Source organism: Eumetopias jubatus, unplaced genomic scaffold, assembly GCF_037043125.1.
Source record: "Eumetopias jubatus isolate StellerSeaLion01/CBP00866 unplaced genomic scaffold, mEumJub1_p1.0 scaffold_12, whole genome shotgun sequence".
Classification (NCBI taxonomy): Eukaryota; Metazoa; Chordata; class Mammalia; order Carnivora; family Otariidae; genus Eumetopias; species Eumetopias jubatus.
This window is the reverse complement of record NW_028274818.1, coordinates 70386412-70409257: the sequence shown is the minus strand read 5'-3', so window position 1 is coordinate 70409257 and position 22846 is coordinate 70386412. Positions and strand designations below refer to the sequence as shown.

At 51.0% G+C, this 22846-nt stretch overlaps 1 protein-coding gene across 1 annotated transcript in view; it reads left to right on the top strand.

Moving 5' to 3' along the window:
* IFT140 (intraflagellar transport 140) overlaps positions 1-22846 on the top strand; it is an 80482-nt gene that overhangs the window by 13310 nt on the left and 44326 nt on the right. Inside the window, exons 4-14 of the mRNA XM_028111965.2 lie at positions 103-224; positions 418-560; positions 2406-2581; positions 3664-3755; positions 4327-4433; positions 5073-5218; positions 8562-8765; positions 8881-8953; positions 10747-10838; positions 17826-17953; positions 20635-20752. Coding sequence (XP_027967766.1) covers positions 103-224; positions 418-560; positions 2406-2581; positions 3664-3755; positions 4327-4433; positions 5073-5218; positions 8562-8765; positions 8881-8953; positions 10747-10838; positions 17826-17953; positions 20635-20752 — 1401 coding nt within the window. The remainder of the gene's footprint in view (positions 1-102; positions 225-417; positions 561-2405; positions 2582-3663; positions 3756-4326; positions 4434-5072; positions 5219-8561; positions 8766-8880; positions 8954-10746; positions 10839-17825; positions 17954-20634; positions 20753-22846) is intronic.

Here is a 22846-nt window from a genome sequence, read left to right as displayed (position 1 = left end):
TTTAAAAGGAATAAGCCTGTGTTCTGTGACACAGCATAACTCTTGCCTTCCACCGGTCACTGGTAAGAATGTGTCTCCTCCACATGGTATTGGATTTTCCAGCTTGGTGTCCTGCTCTTGTGGAGGTTGGACCAAAGGGGTCGAGTACAAGGGACGCCCCTGCTGAAACACGATCACGGAAAAACCCTAACTCACTGCATCTTCCGGCTCCCCCCTCCTGGCGAGTAAGTAGGAGCTCAAGTGGTGGCCTTGTCTTGACATCCCTAGGGGCTGGTGCCGGGCGGGATGTGGCTCCTCCTGATGGGATCATAGCCCCCCTCCGCCCTGCTCTGGGCCCATCTGTAGTGACCACACCTTCCTATAAGGAACATCTTCCGGTAAGGAATCCTGACTTCCCGTCATATCTGCCTTTCAAAGGGACCTCGTTCAGTTGGCGAAGGCAGCTGTGAGTGGTGATGAGAGAGCCCTGGACATGTTTAACTGGAGGAAAAGTGGCTTTGGAAGTTTCCTGAAAATGGGATCTCAAGAGGGACTATCATTCTTTGTCAGCTTGATGGATGGTGAGAAACTTAGGTGGGGACTCTAGGACATTGAAGCATTTTAGGGGTTCTGGTAAGGATTTTAAACAAAGAGATGATGTTTCTGCATAGTATAGTAGGCTGTGTGTGGGCCAGTTTTAGAGTGATGCATCTGCTGCTCTCGGCAGTTACTTATCCAGTGTTGAGAGGAGGGCCTCACTTTGTCCTGATAGAGACGAATCGGCTATGCTTGTGTTTGGCGGGCTCTCGCGAGGAGGCTCTCCGCCAGCCAGTGGTCCTCCCGACTGCTCCCCTGTGCAGCTCCAGGCAGCATTCGTGGTGCCGTGCTCCGCTCTCTGCTCTGTGGGGGCGGGAAGCATCCTTCCCTGTAATTCTTTGGCCAAGCTCTGGGGAGGGAGCGTGACGGGACAGGATGGGAGTGGGCTTTGCTTCCAGGCTGCAGCACCAGCCAGCCTCTGCCGGTGGCCAGCGTTGAGTCCACTGTCTGGACTTTGACTCCTCCTCAGTGTAAGCAGGGAGACAGGCCAGCAACAGCAGAGAAATGCAGTGTGAAGTAAGGGGGGAGAATAGTGCTTTGCCTTCACGGGAGGCACTCACGTGTGTGTCTGCTGCAGGAGCGAGAGCAAGAAAATGCGGTTCATGAAGGTGGTGAGCTTCCGGAGGATGTGCCACCACACAGCTCAGCCTTGATGGGAAGGAGAGAGCAGAGGACAGCTGGAAGGGGCTGGGGCCTTCGTCATTTTTAAAATAGGGATACTGTTTGTTTCTGGAGGTCAAGAGACAGCTGATGGAGGGGACTTTGAGGCAGTCCCGAGGGACAGGAATGGGCATGGAGCCTTGGGCTGTGTGGGGAAGAAGATGCTAGCACAAGGCCCCCTTAGCAAGGAGTCGAGAACATGGTGTGGGAAGAAGGCCTAGCAGACAGGGTTGTGGAGTGGGGACAAGCCTGGCTCTGGAGGAGTCAGTCCTGTCCCTCACTCAGGAGCTGTGGGCTTCGAAGGCAGATTACCCCGTCTAGTCAGACTCCTGCTGTGAGCTCACTGGAAATGTCAGCAGAGTGAGCATGTGTGAGTGTGTCGCCAGGCCTGCCACCGAGGCTCGCTGAGGCCAAGGCAGTGCCAGTGCGGTCATGTCATGCTGACCACAGGCCTCTGCACAACCTTGAACCTGCCAGTTGAATGGGAAGTCAAGTATTCCTTGGAAACAGATGAGAGGAGACCAGGATGTTGAGGAGGCTCCTGAGAGCAGCAGAAATGAGTCGCTTCATGGGTGCTCACAGGAGACTCTGCATGGACGCAGCAGCCCGAAGGGAACCTGGAGGGCAAGGAAAGGCTGGCAGTCTGGGCCAGGCAAGGGAAGAAAGGCCTCTGGGCCAGGACGAGTGCCCGCAGAGGCTGAGAATGCAGGCAGGAAAGCCAGCCCACCAGCACATGGGCCACAGGGGGACAGGGAGCAGCAGCTGCAGGAGGGCTGAAGCGGCTGCTGCAGGGCCGTAGCAGCTGCTGCAGGGCCAAAGCGGCTGCTGCAGGGCTGTAGCGGCTGCAGCAGGGCTGTAGCGGCTTCAGGAGGGCTGTAGTGGCTGCAGCAGGGCCGAAGTGGCTGCAGCAGGGCCGTAGCTCTCGGCCGCTGCGTACCGCTGATGGACATGCCTGGCACTTGAGCACACCAGGGTGAACAAAGTCTCAAGGCTGCTGGGCAGGTCAGTGGGGCTGAGAAGGTGGACCTTATTTCAGAGATGGCCTGGAGGTTATGTGCAAATGTTGTAAATTTTTATAACAAAGATGTTTATTTTGCAAATATTCCTAAGTAGATTCTGGTGGCTGCTGGTGAGTGCACTGCCACCTGGACTGACCCCTTTGCCCTTAGGGACGGTGCACTACGTGGATGAGAAAGGCAAGACCACGCGGGTGGCTTCCACAGACAGCTCCGTCCAAACGCTCTTCTACATCGAGGAAAGGGAGGCCCTGGTGGTGGTCACGCAGAACCTGCTGCTGTCTCTGTATGTAGTGAGGCCTGAGGGCGAAGCCGCGGAAGTGATGAAGGTAGGCAGGACTGTGGGCAGCAGGACACGGCCAGGGCCAGGCTTCACCTGACTTCACCACACCCACCAGAGCTGTCCAGTAATATCGCCTACACGACTTGCTTCCCAGGAGCTTTGCAGGTCCCATCAGACGGGGGTGGGAGAATCTGGGCTCGCTCAGGGCTGCACCCCCTCAACTGGCTAGCTTGCGGCCTGTGTACCCAGCTGTGACTCAGAATAACCACTCACCTTGCAGCAGCTCATTTGACCTTCAGGATGGAAACAGGGTGGATGGGCACATCATCCTGCTTCCCATCTGTGCGTAGATACAGGTCCTCGCTTCTGTCACGGCTGCCCCCGGCCCAGGTGCACACAGGTTGTTTTGCCCAAGGGTACATCAGTCCCCGTCCTGGGCAGCAGGTATTTGGCTGCGGCTGCTGGGAAACAGGAGAACTCCGTACAGGTGCCTCTCGGTTCTGCCCTGGGCTCTCACTGACGAGAGGACGCTGTGGGGCGCACCCCTGTGCTGGGTGCTATTCCAAGGGTGCAGCTCACCAGGGACCGGTCCTCCCTGCTCTCCTTCCAGTTCCCTGGTTTATACCGGAGAAATCTGTGTTCCTTGGAGAATTTGAAATTTCCCTGAAGGTACTCTTGTAGATGACGGAGCTGATTTTTTGTAAGCCAGTGTTTACACAGTCATTTACATACCCCTGGCACAGTAGTGGAAAAGAGAGTCTCTGAGTCACCTGGACCTGGGTTCAGATTCCCTTAAGCCACTCACTGGCTGGGGGCCCCAGGCAGGTTTGCTTTCTGCAGAACAGGGTCATGACACCTGCTCGAGAGTGTGTGGTCATGCCTGAACTGGGCTCAGCGTGGTGGTCGCTCTAGAAATGCACTTACCAGGTGCCATGCACGTGGCAGCTCTCATTATCAACCACTTAATGCACAGCAGAGAGCAGCAGTGCAGGGTCAGGGCTGCCTTCCCACACGTCCACACCTGCACCTGCCTAGCTGGAGTGCCCCCCCAACCCCCAGGCCACAGCACACCAGAGACTCTGGGCTCACAAGAGCAACATGCTTCTTTTGGATGTGTCTTGTTATCAGGTCAAGTTGAGTGGGAAGACGGGTCAGCGGGCCGACATTGCATTGATTGAAGGCAGTGTACTTGTGACCGCCATAGGGGAACCCGTTCTCAGGTAAGAGCCTGGCCCGCACTGCCGCTAAGATTCAGTCTCTTTGGAGTAATGTTCTTATTGGAGTGTAAGGTACAGACAGATTATGATGAACTTCCACAAATTGGAAGTTCACATATAACCAGCTCTGAGATCGAAGAGCACAACATACCACAGACCCCAGGCACCCGCACTCAGCCCTCACAGGGTAGGCTCCTCACTGTCCTGATGGCTGTGTGTGGAATCTCTTTGCCTGGTTTTTTGAGCTTGGTGTCAGTGGAATCGTGTGTTGTGTTTGCTTGTGCAGCTGCTTCAGTTCTGTGTGATGTTGGGGAGGGGTTCCCCCATGTTACTGCTTGTGGTTGGAGTCCCTTTGTTCTCATTGTGAGCTGGTGTCACACATGAACTCCCTGCTCCCTTTGATTATGAACAAGGCATCGAATAGATGTAAACGTGTTGCTGGCAGGCCATTCATATCGGAGTCCCAGGGCCTGTGTGCACTTCCTGAGGGCTCTGCCAGTTGAGCGGGACCCTCGCGGCTGAGAGCGGCACACTGATGTGGCCCCTGAAGGGAGCTGTCTTCCTTTCATTGTAGATTTTGGGATTTAGAAGGCGGAGAGAATTACGTGCTGAGTCCAGAGGAGAAGTGTGGTTTCGAAAAAGCTGAGAATATAAACTGTGTTTCTTACTGTAAAGCCAAAGGTGAGACTTCTCAGGGCTGGTGCAGGAGAGGGAGGGAAGCAGCCTTAGGCCTTGCTCTGGGGGCTGCAAAATGATGACATGACTGCAGCCCTTCAAAGAATGGCGAATTGGTGGTGACTGTCAGTCACTTGAAAGAGTCGCTCGGGAACGAGAAAGTGACAGTAAAGCTTTGCTTGCACACACGAAGTTCAGGGAGTTTGCTCAACAGGGTGAGTTGACCTCTGTTCCCTCCTGAAACTGCGAGAAAATGTGTGGGAAACATTAAAAATACCCGTGTACGTGTATGTGCCTATATACACGTGTGTGTGTACATGCACACACACACACATACACGCGCGGAGGACAGAGAAACAGGAGATGAGCCAGACACCGTTTATTTTGTGCCTGCTGAGCGCTAAGTGCCACACTAGCCCTGGGGAAGCAGCACTGACCAGGCAGACAGGCCCCTGCTCTCGTGGGAGACTGAGAGAAAACAGCACCAACACCCCCAGCACATACACACTCACCCTCTTCCCATGGGGGAGCAGCTATGGAGCTGGAGGCCACTGGGCAGAGGGCTGATGCCCGGATGTTTGAGAGCCATGGTCAGGAAAGAGATTCCTTCAACTCACTTCCTGTGAACTTTGTTTTTACCCATAGGTCTTTTGGCAGCGGGTACCGATAAGGGGCGAGTAGCCATGTGGAGAAAGCTGCCAGGCCCCCAGAGCAGCCGAGCGGCAGAGGGCAAGGACAAGTGGACCCTTCAGACCCCTACTGAGCTCGAAGGCAACATCACACAGATAAAGGTACGAGCCACCAGGGTGCTGGGCACTCTCACCCTCTGCCCTGCAAAAGTGGAGGAAGTGATGGTCTTTGAATTTTTTTGTCAGTTATGCATCTTAAGACTATATAAAAATAACAACAATAAAATAGTCCCAAAGGCCTTTGGGCTTTCAGAATTGTGGGTCTGTGATTGTGGACATCTGTATCTTACCTATGTACCCATCCCCTTTATCTCTGGCTCCTGTCTACCCTGAGAGCAGCTTTATCGAGATCTGTAACATACCAATTTTTCTTTTAGTACGTTCACAGTTTTGCACCCCTCACCATATCTCTTAGACCATTTTCAGCACTGGAAGGGAAGCGTGTGCACGTCCGCAGTCCCTCTGCTCTCTGCTCCTCCTCTGTGCAGGCGCTCCTCTACTTTCTGTCTCTGTGGATTTGCCCATTGTGGGCGTGTTGTAGAGATGGAGGCATAAATCTGTAGCTTTTTGTGTCTGGCCTCTGTCCCTGAGCATCGTGTTTTCCAGATTCATCCACGTGGCTGCACGTGGCAGCAGAGCCTTGCTTTTGCAGCTGAGCCGCGCCTGGGGCAGGGACCGGCCGCCTTCTGTTATCCTTCCATCCGTCCACGGACGCTTGGGTTGTTTCCACATTTGGACTTTTGTGAACCCTGCTGCCGTGAACATTTGAGTACACATTTCTTTGTGGACGTGTGATTTCATTTCTCTTGAGCCTGTGCTTTCTATCTTATAAATTCTGTCTCACTGGTGGTGGTCCATATTTGGGGAGACGATGTATCACACCTTCCTTTCCTTCTTTAAGTGTTATTTCCTTTAATTGTTTCAATATGTTTATAGTGGCTACTATGAAGCCTTCATCTGTGGAATCTGACATCTCGGCTTTCTGGGCCATTTCTCTGGCTTGCCTTTTTTTCCTGGGTGTATATCATACTCTCCTGTTTTCCCTGGCTCCGAATTTTTTTTTGCAAACTGGACATTTTAGATAAAATTATGTGTCAACCCTGCAATAGTGATCCTCTTGCTGCACTCACCTCTAGGGCTTGTGGCCGCTGTTTGCTTATTTGCTTAGTGACCCGAGGGACCACTGTAGTGGTGTCTCTTTCCCTTGTCGTGTGAAGCCTCTGACATCACTCCTTGGAGGGCTAACCTCAGGCATGTGGATGGTCCCCCTTGGGCAGCAGTGGCTATGGGGGCTCCCTGACTGTCCTCTCCCTGATCTGTTGAGCTTTTTGCCTCTGCAGGTCAACCTCCCCTGGGTTGGTGGCTCTGTTGTTTTTTGCAGTGACCCAGAGAATTGCTTGCCCCACAGTCCAGTCCCAGATTTGGGCAGGTGTGGTCTTTGAGCTCAGTGTTTAAGGTTCGTTTTGACCCAGGAAGGCTTCTCCTAGGTATGTCCTTCTCCAGTTCCCTTTGGTCAGTGGTCTGGCCTGCTGTTGAGCTTATAGTTCTCATGAAGCTTCCAGCCTCCTCTTGATGCTTACCACCAAAGCCTCCACTCTCTTCAAGAGCATCCTTAGGCTTGGACTTAACCCACATTGTGTTTCAAATGAAGTCACTTCCTTTGGGGAGCCCGTCAGAACTCTCTGTTCCTACAGACTGCCTCTCCCCTTGGGGAAAACAGTCTGAGTCACTGCTCCAGAGCTTGGGAGTGGGGATGGTGGCTACCTCTCTGGACTGACACCCTGCTCTGTGAGCCTGTGTAGTGTGAGCAAGCTGGGGCCAGGGCGTGGGGTCCCGGCATTCTCAGGCACCCTGTGAGCCCAAGGGACCCTTCCCCTCGCAGCATGGAGCTGGGGGAATGAGATGCCATAGGCCTGACTGGGCACTGGACAGGGAGCCGACCTCTTGGCTGCACCTACCGAGGGGGAGCTCCTGCACGCTGAGTTGGGAGGCAGGAGGGAGAGAGTCTAGAGGCTCAGGTACCACAGACACTGCTCTTCTTACCGGATTTAGCAGATTTTCCTGAATAAGTGTTGCTTTGTTTGCCTCACGCCCAATTTCTAGAGTGCGAGATGGCTGTTGCCTCATACTTTTCTCCAGTTCTGCCTGTTCCCTCCTCAGGGCTGCTCCCCTGCTGTCCTGGAGGCTGTCTCTCAGACCTGCTGTGTGTAACCCTCTGAGACAGAATCTTCTTAACCCTACACGAGTCATGAGAGGAAGATGTACCTCATAAATCATTGAGGGTGCCATAGAGCACTTTGGGGGCTATCTTTAGATCCTCATCTCAGGCCATAGGTAAAAATAGCTTCTGGATGAATTAGTGAGTTAAATATCTTAATTATATCTTAAAAAAATCTAAATATCTTAATTGCCTTAATTAGGGTAAATAAATGGCTAAAAATAGCATAGAATATTATCAGATCTGCAGAGAAAGTACAACTTTCTCAGATTTGAGGGACGCCTGGGTGGCTCAGTCGGTTAAGCGTCTGCCTTCGGCTCAAGTCATGATCCCAGGGTCCTGAGATTGAGTCTCACATCAGGCTCCCTGCTCAGCAGGGAGACTGCTTCTCCCTCTCCCTCCATCTGCCGCTCCCCCTGCTTGTGCTGTCTCTCTCTCTCTCTCTCTCTGACAAATAAATAAAAAACCTTAAAGAAAAATTAAAAAAAAAACTTTCTCAGATTTGAAGTAATAGGAAGAGCTGCACTAATTTTCCTAAAGGACGTAAAAGAAAAACCAAGTACATGATAACAAATATATACTTTCCTTAAGAGAAGCCTCAGTGTTATAAGTGTTATTTCTTTCCAAGTAAATGCACAGATTACATGTACATCCAGTAAAAAGAATGACCTTTTTTTTTTCTGGGAGAATTCAACAAAATAAACTCCTCTGGGAGGACACATGGCTGAGGAAAGAATGTATAGAGAATCAGAACATTTCTGTATCACAAACCAGAATATATCTTGAAACTATAGCAATTAAAACAGTACATGCTTACTCAGGAATGGATAAACATATCAGTGGAATGCAGAGCAGATTGAGATAGATTTGGAAGTTTAATATGAAATTATGAAAGTGGTATTTTACATCACCAGGGGAGAGCCAGATAATTTAATACATCATGTTAACTTGCTATTCATTTATAAAAAATAAACATCTCTAAATTAACAACGGGTCAGAACAGACATACAAGCATCTGCCCACTGCATTACAACTTGGGTGTCAGTATTTTAAAATTTTCGATAAAGTACATATTTTATGCTTATAAGTTTTTATATCAGTTTACACAATGAGAAGAAGCAGTGCTAGGAAAATGGTTGGTGAGTCCTTGTGTGTGTCACACTTTCCTGCCTGCACCTCCCTTCTCCTTGTTCACACTTCTGTCTCTGTCTCTGGCACGGAATGAAGTGGGGTTCCCGGAAGAGCCTTCTGGCGGTGAACAACCTCACCTCCGTGGTGATCCTCAGCGAGCAAGCCATGTCCTCACACTTCCACCAGCAAGTGGCTGTGGTGCAGATGTCCCCAAGCTCCCTCAGCGTGTCCTTCCTGTCCACGGGAGTGATGCACAGCTTGCGCACAGACATGCACGTCCGCGGGGTGTTCGCCACCAAGGTGACTGCAAGGGTGGCCTGGGGTTGACAAAAGACCTGGCCAGTTGTCTGGGTCATTCAGGGTGGTAAGGGGTGCAAGTGGCAGGTTCCCTTTTAATTTCCGTGATTCTTTTTAGGATGCCATTGCTGTCTGGAATGGAAAACAGGTGGTGGTCTTTGAGCCTTCTGGAACCACGTTACGGAATGCAGGTGGGAGTCTTGTCCCTTAGGAGGGGGGGTCACAACACCCTGCTTTATCTTCTGACCATCTGAGGGGGGGTGTTGGTGCCTGTGGTGTGGGCAGGGGGCTGGCACAGGGCCACCAGGAGCCCCTCATGTCAATCATGCCTGTGCTCTGGCCGTGCCGCTGGGCATCACCCTACTGAGGCCAGTCAAGGTGGCCGAGAAGCCCAGGACAATGAAACAGCCAGAAATAAGGCTAAAGGAATATAAACCACCACAGTGCTTCCCAGGGAAGGGGGTTGCTACCCACCCAGCTTCTGAACTTGTTCCAGACCAGGCAGAGCAGTGAGCCCCATGCCATCTTGACCAAGGCCAGCCTCTGTCTGGAGATTTGAGGACAGATCGTCAGAGGTGCTCCGTCAGCCTCCACCTCCTGTCCCAGTGGGCCGCCATGACCCTCACTCTTCAGTGCGTGCCTGTGGGAGTGGCCGGGGGCTGCTGGATCAGTGACCACAAACCAGACAGACATTTACTGCCTCACAGCTGTGGAGGTCAGAAGTCCAAACTCACGTTCTCTGGGCCAAATCAAGGCATCGACAGGCCGCTCCACCTCCTGAGCTTTGGGAAGTCTGTTTCTCATTTCTGTCAGCGTTGGGTGGCTGCTGGCCATCCTTGGCCAGGTTGCATCGTTCCAGCATCTACCTCCATTGTCACCTTCTTCCAGTCTGAAATCTACCTCCCTCTTATAGGGGCACTTGTGGTTGCATTTAGAGCCCACCTGAATAATCCAGGATAATCTCCCCATCTCAACACCTTCCCAACTTTGGCCATATACTAGCATTCACAGGTTCCAGGGACCAGAACCTGATAGCTCCAGGGGTCACGTGCAGCCTACTTTAACAGCCCCCTTGGCCAGCAGTCCTTCTGTACAGTTCTTCCATTCACCCATGCTGACCCCACAGGACCGGTCATCGTGTGCTCCAGGGGGCTCCCCCCTGTGGGTTTGTCGGAGAAGCTCTCGCCTCCCTGGGGGTGTTTCTCCACTGGTGGTCACCCCTCTCCCTATCCCCTCCCTCCTTTTCTCCTCTAACACTTCATTGCCTGAACTTTTCTTTTTTTTTTTTAAAGATTTTATTTATTTATTTGACAGAGAGAGAGACAGTGAGAGAGGGAACACAAGCAGGGGGAGTGGGAGAAGGAGAAGCAGTCTTCCCACGGAGCAGGGAGCCTGACGCGGGGCTCAATCCCAGGACCCTGGGATCATGACCTGAGCCAAAGGCAGACGCAGAATGACTGAGCCACCCAGGCGCCCCCATTGCCTAAACTTTTCTTGTCACACTTTTCCTGCTCTGCCTTGTATTATGCCTATAATTAATGTCATCTCCAGTGTGGACGCCCCAGGCCAAGGATGAACTTATCCCCTCCATAGGACAGCACAGCAGGTGCTGAAGTATTTCCTATCGTGTGTGATCATCTCTGGCTAGAAAAGAACCCATCTAGACACAGAGACTAAGGCTCGTGGCCTCTAGAGCCCCCACTAAGAGGAACAGACACCCGTCTAAACACTTGTGCTGCCCCAGACCACAGATGCAGCGCCGCCGTGGCCCTGCTGCTAGTCACACGGGAGAGGCGGCGGCTCGTGAGCAGGGCGGGGAGCCTGGGGCCATGTCCCTACACCAGCCCCAGGCCTGCACGCTGTCCCTGCGCCTCAGGGCCTCGCTCTCTTATATACAGGATGCAGAAAACGCAGCCCTCATGACGCTGTCTGAGCATCATGAAGAGATGGGCCGCCGTCGCATTATGTCCCTCTCTCATCCTAGGAACCTTCCTGTGTGAATCTCCGGTGTTAGCCATGCACGAGGAAAATGTGTACACCGTGGAGCCAAACCGAGTTCAAGTTCGAACGTGGCAGGTAAATCACTGCTCTGGAGTGAGTGGGCTTGGAGATGAAAGCCACTAGAACAGTTTGAAAGGCCGTCTCTAAATCAAGCCAGAGCCACTTACTGACTTCAGCAGCCAGGTCACAGTCCCCCCGCCAGGTGCTTGCTCGTCACACTGGATTCTGGGCTAGCTGGTGCACCAACTGCTGGCACCTGTGAGATGGGGAGGCGGACCAGGGCCTCATGCAGTGATGAGGACTGAATCGCTGGACCCTGAGCGCTCAGGTTAGGAAAGGGGAGGCCATGTTTGCTGGAGTTTGCTCCATCTTCACTGCCCATCAGTTCAGGACAGGCCTTTCCCTGCACGTGTCTGAGGGTGAGTCCGGGACGGGAGCAGCGTGGGCCTTGCAGGTGACCAGCTTGAACACAGCCTTGTTCCCCCTGGTGGCAAGGAGTAGGAGGCCCCCACCTGCCGGCATCCCTGATGCCCATAGGAACCGGGGGGCTGATGGGGTGTGATAGTTTCCTGAGCCTGCCATAATAAAGTACCACAGATGCAGTGGCTTACAGCAATAGAACTTTAATTTCTCACAGTTTAGGAGATAAAAAGTCCGAAATCCAGGTATGGGCAGGGTTGGCTCCTTCTGAGGTTCTGAGGGAGCATCTGTCCCGTGCTTTCCAGCCTCTGGTGGCTCCGGCATGGCTTGGCTTGTAAATGCATCACTCCATCTCCACCTCTGTCCTAACCTGGCCTTCTCCTCGTGTCTGGTTCTTGTTTTCTGTATCATAAGGACACTTGTCTTTGGATTTAGGGCCACCCTAATCTGGAATGGTCTCCCCTTGAGATCCTTAATTACATCTGCCAAGACCTCTTTTCCAAATAAGGTCACATTTACAAGTTCCAGGTAGATGTATCTTTTGGGGGCCACCACTCAACCCAGTACATGCAGCAGGGCTCTGTGTCAAGGTCGGGAAAACCTTCACGGCCCTGTTTTCAGCTCTTAGTGTGACTGCTTTGTCTGTCTCTGAGTTGTTTGCTAGGATCCACTGTTCGGTTTCTGGAGGCTGCCGTACGCATGCATGGTGTCCTTGTACCTCACATGCTTCTCATCCTCCCTGCCACGGTTCCTGAAGTGGCTTCCCTGGAGTTCTTCCTGATGGGGCTCACAGTGGGTGGGAAGTGCCACTGGGGGAGGTCCTGGAGTAGAGGCTTGATGTGGGGAACAGCATCCTGGGGGAAGGTGCGAGGGGGGCCGGGGCTGGGGGCAGGGGTGGGCTGCTGGCCCCTTGAGGTCCTCAGCCTATTCGAGGTGGGAGGGAAGCTGGAGGGGAGGAGGCCAGAGCCCGCTGCTGCTGACACTTGTCGGGGACATCTGCTGCAGACATACAGCCCAGGCCGGGAGGGCCATGTTAACAACCCATGAAGGGCGCAGCTCTGTGAGCAAGGCAACCTGCAGGCCCTGCTGAAGGGCCGTGGGGCAAACAACCTGTGGGGAAAGGGCTAGTAACCTTAAATATAAAACTGCCAGTTATTTTACCAGCAAAAATGGGTTTATCCGGGAATAGGAGAGAATTGCAGTCTGGGACAAGCAAGCTACAGCAAAACCACAGCAAGTCTGCAGGATCCCGGAGAGGAGGGGCTTCTGTGGGGGCGGCTAGGCTGTTGTAAACAGAACGTCCATTGGAGTAAGCTGGGAGCTGCAAGTGTGGTGGCTGCTCATTGGCTGGGCTGTTACTGGGGGAGGAGGAACCCTTCCTTCCTCCTGCTGGGATAGCGCAGGTGACCCTTGAACAACCTGGAGGCTAGGGGTGCTGACCCCCCATGCAGTCAAAAATCCACATATAACTGGACTCCCCAGAAATCTGGAGACTGGGATCTTTACCGATAGTACAGGTGGTCAACACGTACTGTGTATGTTATATGTATTCTATACTGGATTCTGACGATAAAGCAAACCAGAGGAAAGAAAGCAAAATCACAGGGAAGAGAAAATACCTTTACAGTACTGTATCCAAAAAAAAAAAACACACCAAAAACAAAAACATCTGCGTATAAGTGTGTAAATGGTGGGTCTCTGCCCGTTGGGTCAGCGACCAACCAGGCGTGGTGGTGCTGAGTGCGCCCCCTGCTGGCCTCGTGGCTCCATTTTCTAAATGAGGTTTCCCTTTATTAAGTTTCACATTTCCGCTTCTTGATCAAGATCTTTCTTTGAAAGCATCACTGATCAAATCACATTTTCCATATTTACTGGTGTTGTTCCTCAGTGCCAGGAAGGACTTTTCCGTGTTGTCATGTCCTACTTTGGTGGCGAAGTGCATTGCTTGACGCAAACCACGTAGGGCCACATTTGAGTAACAACGAAGGTCAGGAGAGAGAAAAATCTCAGGTACTCCCGCATAAAACTTGTATCTTTCCAATGTTGTAAGAGTTAGAGAGCATCTCCTTATTGGGTACATCATTTTTTAAAAAGTTTGAAGAGGTAACAAAATACAAACCTAAAAATAATGATACAAAACAGTAAGTAACGTGATAATGCCAAATTGTATGATGGACCAGAACCAGATGTGAAAGCCAACTGAAATATTTACTGGCATGTATTCTGACGTAGGCGAGAAAGGGTCTCCCTGTGAAAGCAAGCCCAGAGTCATGTACATCTCCTAAAATCTCCACTTAAAGCAACCGTGAGAGCAGAATGGTGGAGACTGCAAGAGCACACTGAAAGAACTAACTTAGTGCATTTGCAAAGAACCAGTGCAAATATTAAAAGGAAGCAATAGACGGTGAACTCTTTGCAAAACAGCAAAACTTCAAAGATGTCTTAAAACAGTATTGTTATTTCAAAAGAACTGTGTGGAACCACATGCGTTCTCAATACAGCATATCAAGTTGTGAATTCAGATACCATGAATTTGGATGGTAATTCAGACGAAAGAAAGACTTTTGTAAATTCTGAACCTTCTAAGCCTTCAGGAAAAACGAGTGAAAGATGACTTTGTCGCAGAATAGTAATGAGGCTGTTACTGAAAGGCCACAGACAGGAGAGGTTCTCTCTTTCTCAAGGGCTTGAGAAATGCAGACAAGAGCATCTCTCTCCACGAAAGAGAGAGAAGCAGCAGCAGTGAGGAAAAGGCACGCAGGCCTGGGCTGGACATCTGGGGAAAGTGGTCTCATCAGATGTCATCTGCTTCAATTCCAGGAAATCTGTACCTTTAGGTCACCAGAGGGCGTGTAGGGCCAGTCAGGGCTTGCTGCTTTCTGTAGATGTGTCCCATGAATCCAAGAGTCTATTTCCTGTAGTTTGGCAGCACAAAGGTTGATGACCAGTAGCTGATAAGAACCTTTCCAGTGAGGATGAAGAGAATCTTTCTGGAGGCATCTCTTACAGACAAAATCTCCATGTTGCTGTGAGGTTGATCTAAAGTTGTTGTCTCCTGGGAGCACACTGTGGAAAGATTGTGCTACCAAAGCATGGTCATTTTTAATAGAGGCAATCAGGCCTTTACAATATTGAAGTGCATCTCCCTTTATCAACTGTGGGTCAAGGAGGTAGGGGCCAAGTGCATTGGAACGTCTTGTGACTAACTCAAAGGGTGAGAGCCTGTGCCTTCCCAAGTGGGTGGATCTGAAATTCAGGACCAATAGCAGTAGTGCTTTAGGCCAAGATAGTTGGAGGGTCTCTACACAATTTAACAATTGAGTGTTAATAGTGCTGTTAGTGAATTCAACTAACCCTGATTGAGAGTGGTATGCACAATGAGTGCTGGAAAACCAGCCAAACAGGACAGACTTACTGAAGCACCCACCTGGTAAAATGGGCTCCCTGATCACTGTGTAGTTTGAGAGGGGGTTCCCAGGTAGGGGTAATGTTTTCTAACAGAATTTTAGCCACAGAAGAAGCAGTGGCCTGTTTGCAAGGGAAAACTTCAGTCCAGTGAGAAAACATACAGACTATGACCAAAACATGCATATCCATGAGACGGGGGAGTTTTATGAAATCCATTTGTATGAACAGGTTTCTCTGGATTATACTTTTAACAGGCGGGGCAAGTGAGGTGGGCAATTTTTGTGGCCTCATTAATATTTCTCCACCAGTGTTTGTTCATGAACGCTATCATTTTGTCAGTAAAGCAGTGATTTAACACATAAACGGTGGTAAGTAGTAGGATTTTGGAATTTCTGGTAGGGCCAGATTGTTATTTGGTCCAAACCAGAGTTTTCTTTTTATCAAACTCACAGTTGTTAGATTTCCACCATTGTCTTTCTTTTCTGGGGCCAACTGTAGGGCATCTCTGGTCAGTTTTTCCAAATTGTCATTTGAAAGAACATCCCTTTGGAAAATGACAGAGGTCTAGCTATCAGTCTCCTGCTGTGGTTTCCTTTGGCCACCAGAGAGTCAAGTCTTGAATGCCCAGGAACCTTAATAATAGCCAGAGCTGCTGGCAAAAGTGTAGAATCTAGGGGCATCTGGGTGGCTCAGTCGGTTAAGCGTCCAACTCCTGGTTTCGGCTCAGGTCATGATCTCAGAGTGGAGGGATCAAGCCCCATGTTGGGCTCTGCGCTTACCACAGAGTCTGCTTGAAGATTCTCTCTCTTCCTCTGCCCTTCTCCCCACTGTCTCTTAAAAAATAAAAAATGTATGGCAGCTAATAAATTTTGGACATGGGAGTCATCTTAAATTTTATTCTCATTGGAGCTAAGGAAACCTTGTTGATTCCTTAACATCCCCAAATCATGAGCTACCCCAAAGGCCTACTGATTGTCAGTATAAATATTTGCAACTTTACCCTGGCTGGGGTACAGGCTCCAGTATGGGCATGTAGCAGCCTTTTGGGCTGAAGTCACTGGCACTTCACACATCAAAGCCTTGATGACTTCACAGGGAGTTGCAATAGCAGACCCAGCATAATGTTTACCATTTTCTTCCTTTAAATACAAACCATCAGTAAACCATGAAAATGAGCAGTGGGGTGTCCTGTAAATGGTCCTGGGGAGTCCAAGGGTGATCTGGCAGCATTCAGCAGTCACGAGGAGTTTCATCCACATCCGGATGTCGTCCTTGTTCTGAGATCAGATGCGCAAAGCATCGGACCTGAGTTTGAGCAAACTGCAAATTTTCTTTGGAGACTTTGTCTCTTTAAGAGCAAGTCTGTTTTTGTTTTTGTTTTTTTTTTTTTGACAGACACAATGAGAGAGGGAACACAGGCAGGGGGGAGTGGGAGAGGGAGAAGCAGGCTTCCCGCTGAGCAGGGAGCCCCATGTGGGGCTCGATCTCAGGACTCCGGGATCATGACCTGAGCCAAAGGCAGACGCTTAACGACTGAGCCACCCAGGCGCCCCTAAGAGCAAAAGTCTTAACAGGTGGATGTTGTCTCCTGTGAAGAGGTTTGAGCAGCAGGAGCAAAACAAATCATCTACATGTTGTCACAACCTAGAGTCTGCAGAAAGCTTTGTATCATCCAAATCAGCTTCTAAGGTTTGTGAAAAGAAGGATGCTCAGAGAAACACTCGGAGAAACCAGGGGCACTCCTGGCTCTCCTTATCAACTGGAATACTAAAAATGCACTGTAGAGGTCCACTGTGGTGAAAGTTTTGCGTGGAATGGATGTTGGTAGTGTGGGAGGGTTGGGATCATTGGGTGCTGAGGGGCAACAGTGTTAGTTACTGCTCACAGGTCCTCAACAGACCTCCATTCCCAGCCACTGGTTGTTCTCACAGGTAAAATGGGGATGCTACAGGGTCTAGTGCAGGGGATAATGAGGCCCTGAGCCTTGTAATCTATTATGTAATCTTGAAAGCCATCTGTATTTAGAGGGTTTTGTTCTGGGGAGAGGTTTTGAGGGATCTGTTTTAATCTTGATGGGCATGCACTGTGGGATCTGCCAGCATCAGTTGAGGACTTTGCTCATCAAATCAGTTGGAGGACGGAAGCTCATCCAATAGGGACAAATAACCAAGCAAGCCTGGAAAACCAAGGAGGAGAGTGGCAAGTTGGAAGGGCTGTTGTAAACTGAAAGTCCACTGGAGTAAACCGGGCATTCTAAGTTGGGGGTTTCTCATTGGCTGGGCTCTTGCTGGGGTAGGAGGAAAGCTTCCTGCTTCCTTCTTCCTTCATCTGCAAAGGGCCTCGCTTCCTGTTAGGTCTGTAATTGACCAGGAGTGGTAGGGCTGAGAGCGCCCCCTGCTGGCCGTGGTAGTTCATTTTAAATGAGGTCTTCTTTCATTAATTTTCACAGGAATGTCAACATGCTGAGAAAGCAGGAAAGACATACTAGGAAAGGAAGAACAGACTGCTGGGAAAGGGTGAAGGGCATACTGGGAAGGGGAGAATGGCCTGCTGGGAAACATTGCGACTGAGGGTCCCGGGTGGCTGGCCTTGAGGGTCTCTGACAACAGATGGCCTGGAGTTAAGTCTTCTTGTTAATTTTTTAACTAAAAGGAATATGGGTCCCTGATAACTAGTAATTTAATGCCAGCATGTGTACGGCAACGTACAGTAACTCGGGATTTGGGAGCCTGGACTGCGTTTCCAGACCCTTCTTCCCAGCAGGGAGCTCTTGAGGACGTAGACACACAAGCCGCGCTTGTTGTTGCTCCTTTGAGATGACACTAGACGGCTGCTGTACCCCTTCCAGCTCTCTAACGAGACTTCTCTCCACACGGGAAGGGGGAGCTCTGCTCATCCCCCATGCTTTATGCCACTGGGGCAGTGAGGGACAGGCACCCCATGGGGGGCTCGTTTACGGGGCCGGAGCTGAGGAAGGGGCTGGTGTCTGACACTGGTGGAGGCAGAAGCAGTGGGAAATGAGGCAGGAGGGCCTGCTGTCTGGACTGAAGGCCCTTACCTTGAAGACAGTGGGGTCTTGAAGCCTGGTGTGACGGTGACAAGCACACTGGGCCATCAGTAAACACTGAGTTTTGGCTTAGTGTGTACAAGATTACCTGTGAGTAACATTCATTAACAGAAGTGAAAGGCTGCATGGGCTGTTTTCCTTAAGCCTAATTCTTTCCTTTTCCTCAGGGGACCGTGAAACAGCTCTTACTGTTCGCTGAGGCAGAGGGGAGCCCATGCTTCCTCGACGTCTGCGGAAATTTCCTGGTTGTGGGGACAGACCTGGCTCATTTCAAAAGCTTTGATCTTTCCCGAAGGTACAATTTTTGTCTAAATAAAAGTGCAGGCCTACCTTGGAGATACTGTGGGTTCAGTTTCAGACCACTTTGGTAAAGCAGATATCACAATAAAATGAGTCAAATGAATTTTTTGGTTTCCCAGTACCTATAAAAGTCATGTTTTTACCCTACTGTAGTCTATTAAATATACAGTAACATTGTGTCTGAAAAAATGTCCATGCCTTAATAAAAAATTCCTTTTTTGCTAAACAGTGGTAACCATCATGTAAACTTCCAGCACATTGTAAGCACTAATCACAGGTCACTATAACAAATACAATAATAAAAATGTTTGAGATAATGCAAAAATTACCAAAATGTGACAGACACCAAGTGAGCAAATGCTGCTGGAGAAATGGCACTGATTGACTTGCTCAGTGCAGGTAGCCAGAGACCTTTAGTTTGTTAAAAGAACGCAGTTATCTTGGACGTGTACTAAAGTGAGGGATGCCTGTGCACATTTTAAAAATTAGTCAGGATGGGACACCTGGGTGGCTCAGTTGTTAAGCATCTGCCTTCAGCTCAGGTCATGATCCCAGGGTACTGGGATTGAGCACCGCATCAGGCTCCCTGCTCGGCGAGAAGCCTGCTTCTCCCTCTCCCGCTCCCCCCCCCGCTTGTGTTCCTGCTCTCGCTGTGTCACTGTCTGTCAAGTAAATAAATAAAATATTAAAAAAAATTAGGAGACAAAGTGGTGTGTAGAAAATGGATAGGAGCTGGAAACCTGTTCATGTTCCCGTTTCATTCCACTGATCTTTTTTCATTCCACTAAATTTTTTGTAACGCCTTATGTTTTGGCATAAATCCTTTTTAAAAAATATTTTTTTATTTATTGGAGAAAGAGTGAGGGAGCAAATGGGGGGAGGGGCAGAGGGCGAGCGAGAGAGTGAATCCCAAGCAGATTCCACGCTGATTATGGAGCCCCATACAGGGCTCAATCTCCGGATCCTGAGGTCGTGACCTGAGCTGAAATCAAGAGTTGGACACTCAACTGACTGAGCCCCCCAGGCACCCCTTGGCATAAATTCTTAATCTTTGTATACTGGGGGAGGGAGCAAACAGGAGTATAGTTGGGCACATAGAGCAGGGCAGTTTTTAGATGGTAAAATTTTCTATTTGGTGGATACAAGGCACTGAGTTGTCAGGGCCCATAGAACTTTATAACACAAAGTGACCCTAAAAAGCGTGCAAATTTAAAAAAATTTTTAGGGGATCCCAGGATGGAATATGGAATGTGAAAGAACAATCTAAGTGTGCTAGAAATGTGTGAAACAGCCTCCCTGGAGAGGCGGTGCTGACCCCAGCCCTTTGGGGATCGGCGGCGTTGTTGACACTTGGCTGGGGGACTGCATACAGTGCTTCCCTGCAGTCCACGGAGCTCCCCCACACAGGGCATGGGATGACTGGCCCACACCAGCACTCAGGCATGCAGAAGTGAAGGACTGAATAGCTGTTGCAGGTTTTGGGAGCTGGGACTTCTCTGTTGGGAGGAGGTGACAGATAAGCAGGGGGAGGAGGCGAGAGGAGCCACATGGTGATGGGTTGAGTGGAAGTCATGTTTAGCTTAATATAGACACAGCCAGGTCAGATACACGTACATCTGGCAGTTAGTCCACGCGTGTGTCCTGGCTCTGTGCAGCGGCCGAGAGGCAGCAAGCACGCCCGGCACCTGGATGCGGGTTTCCATAGCATTCTCCATCAGAAGGACCAGGCTCCTTGGAAAAATTCTAGGACTGAGGCAGGAGATGTGCACATGAGCCTGGAGTCTGAGAAACTTACCCAGCCCAGAGGAGCTGAAAGAGAGGGGACCGTGAAATATCACATGAGGCCTGGAGAGGCTCCTGGGACAGAGGATGTTAGGGAAACAAGGAGGAAATGGGAATTCACTGAGAACAATCGGATGAGCCACTGCTGCCCAGCCAGCACTGCTCGTAGCAGCAGCAACAAGCCAGAACCAGCTAAGCGGGGGCTGCTTACCTGCAGTTTTGTTTCTCCGCAGGTGTAGCAAGTGTGACAACAGCCCGTTCTGGCAAGACGAACCGAGGGAAGCTGGGTGCAGAGCAGCTGCTTCTTGTGTCAGAAGAGTAGGGGGGATACATACTCATATTGGCTTAGTAAACCTAGGAACTTTAGAAATTCACCCAGACAAATCTTGAATCATTTTGTTTACACCTGAAAGTAATACGATGTTATTGTCAATTATATCTCAATTTAAAAATTTTATTTTATTATTTTTTAAAGATTTTATTTATTTATTTGATTGAGAGAGAAAGAGAGCTCGAGTAGGAGGAGAGGCAGAGGGAGAAGCAGACTCTCCATGGAGCAGGGAGCCCGATGCGGAGCTTGATCCTGGGACCCTGGGATCATGACCTGAGCCGAAGGCAGACACTTAACCGACTGAGCCACCCAGGCGCCCCTCAATTTAAAAACTTTAAAAGTTTTAAGCTAGCCCTGGGTTCTGAGCTGGCCCCTCTCCCAGGTGTCCAGACCCTCAGAGTGAGCACCCCTGGGCCTTTGAGGAGCCCCAAGTCCCGTGGATGAAGGTTTGCAGTCCCTCAGAGAGCCGGTCCTGGCACTGTGAGCCGCCCGCATGCAGGGAGGGTGAATGGACGAGGGACGGGATTGTGCTTCGCCCTGAGACCCTTGTGTCCCCCCTGCAGAGAGGCGAAAGTGCACTGCAGCGACAAGAACCTGGCCTCGCTGATCCCAGGCGCAGTGGGCATGGCCTCCCTCAGGTGTAACGCCAGTGGCAGCAAGATCAGCATCCTCCTCAGCAAGGTAGGTGCACATCGGTGGCTGCTCTCCCAGGGCCGCCGTCCTCCTCGGGCTGTGCCCATCTTCGCACACGGCTCTGTGGCCCCACCTCTCCTTCTGCCACGAGGCCTGAGCCCCCATGTGTCCCCAGTCCCTAATTCCTCTGAAACCGCAGTTCTCCCTCTGCAGGGCTCTGTAGCTCTTCTCTTTTCTATCCCTTCTCGTCAGCCAGCTGTGTTCTGTGGGCTTGAGGGGGTTGCAAGGACCTCTGAGCTCTGACTTAGAGAACTAAAGGCGTGATGACAGCTAGAGGGTAGATTCTGAAGGGCACTGACGTACGCATGTCTGTCCTGCTCTACAGGCAGTGGGCCCTGCCGCCCACAGGTGTTTGCTCGTGAATCCATTCATCCACAATCTTGTTACCAGTTGCCTTCCATGAACCACGCCCTTCTCTGGGCACTGTGGGCACAGGTCAGTGGTTAAACAGGAGAGCTCAGCCCTCCCTGTGGATGAACAGACACCCATCTAAGAACGAGTCAAACTGTGCCATGTGGTGCCTGGCAAGCCGCCGGTCGGGAGGCTTCCCGAGGAGCTGTGAACCCACCAGGCAAGCGTGCAGCAGGGGGGCAGCAGCAGAGGCACCGAGACTGCAAGCAGGTGGCAGAGCCTGGCTTGGCCAAGGGTCCGCTGTCTGTGGCAGAGGGGCGAGGCCGATTCTGGCACGGTCAGTGGGCCATCACACAGGCACCAACCATGGTGCAGGGGCGAGGCAGGAGCATAATGTAGTATCTTTCTAGGATTGCTTCTCAGTGGTGGTACCCATTGCAGCTGTCCTGGGGGTTGGGACTGGCTCATGTGTGCAAGGACAGTTCTACCCCTCGAAGCAGTGTGGAGGTGGAAAGGGAAACCTGGTGAGGAGCTTTGCGGGGATGATGGGACGTCCTGTTTCAATGTTGAGTTTGAGGCATCTCAGAGCAGCAAGTGGGCCTATAAAAACAAGCCTGAGTCTCAGAAGGGGAGTCTGGCTGGAAATGGGGATCTCGGGAGGATAAGAGCAGTCCTGTCAGCCTGAGCACCGGGACGGGACGTGGGGAGGACGGGCGGTCCCAAGTCACTGATCCAGGCAGCTGGAGGGTGGTGCCAGAACACACGTGCACAGGACCAAAAGCGGGGCGTGCAGTGGGGAAGAGGGCGAGAGCATCCTGGGATGTAGCACCATCTCCATGGTGCTGGGGTGAATGCACAGCAGGAGTGGGGGCGGCGCAGTGACGAGTGGCCCTGGAGGCCTGCTTCTCCAGCATGCAGTGACAGTGAAGGACGAGAATGCCTCTCCTTGCATCAGGAATTCTTACCCTTGGTGAAAGGAAAAAAGACAAAAGAAGTTCAGGTAGCACAAGGGAGCTTGCAGTGAAAATCAGCTGTCCACCATCCCCCCCAGCCCTGCGAGCACTCCCCTGGGGGTAGGGAGTGTGCTTGGGAAAGGAGGGTCTGGATTCTCAGGGGGGGCAGGGTCTGGGGCAGGAGGCTGGGGCCTTGAGTGTTGCTGACGCGTCTCTGGTCTGTTGTTTGTCTTTCATTTTGCTATTGGTGTTCCCGGAGACTAGAAGCATATTCATAGGTACTCAAACCTGTTGATGATTTTGTGATCCTTCTGCTGCTGTTAAGCTTACGGTATCTTCTGTCTAAAATGTTGACAAATTCATTTCTTGGCCTTTCTTAAGTACTCAGGCCCCCTTAGCCTTCCACGGTCTCCTAGAATAAAGCCTGGAACAGTCTCCCTGAATTTCTGGTATTTGTTGCCCCAGCAGTCGAGCTGGTTTGTTGGGACCTGGACTCCCCCCGTGCCTGTGGTCAGTCCCCCTCAGCAAGGATGACAGCACTCAGGTCAGCACTGGCCACAGCTGGACAGCTAGAGTTGGGCCTTCACGACATGTTAGAACTTGTTTTCAGTGCTTGGAAATTATAAAGTAGTGCTTGAGCAGTGGTCTCAGTGGGATGAAAGTGAGTCGATGTCCACTTAGGAAGGCCAGATTGGCCGGTGGGTCATGGACACCAGACACTTGTTCTCAAACCTCTGGCATGTCAGCCAGGTGGTACCGTGAGCTCCATTTTCTCTTC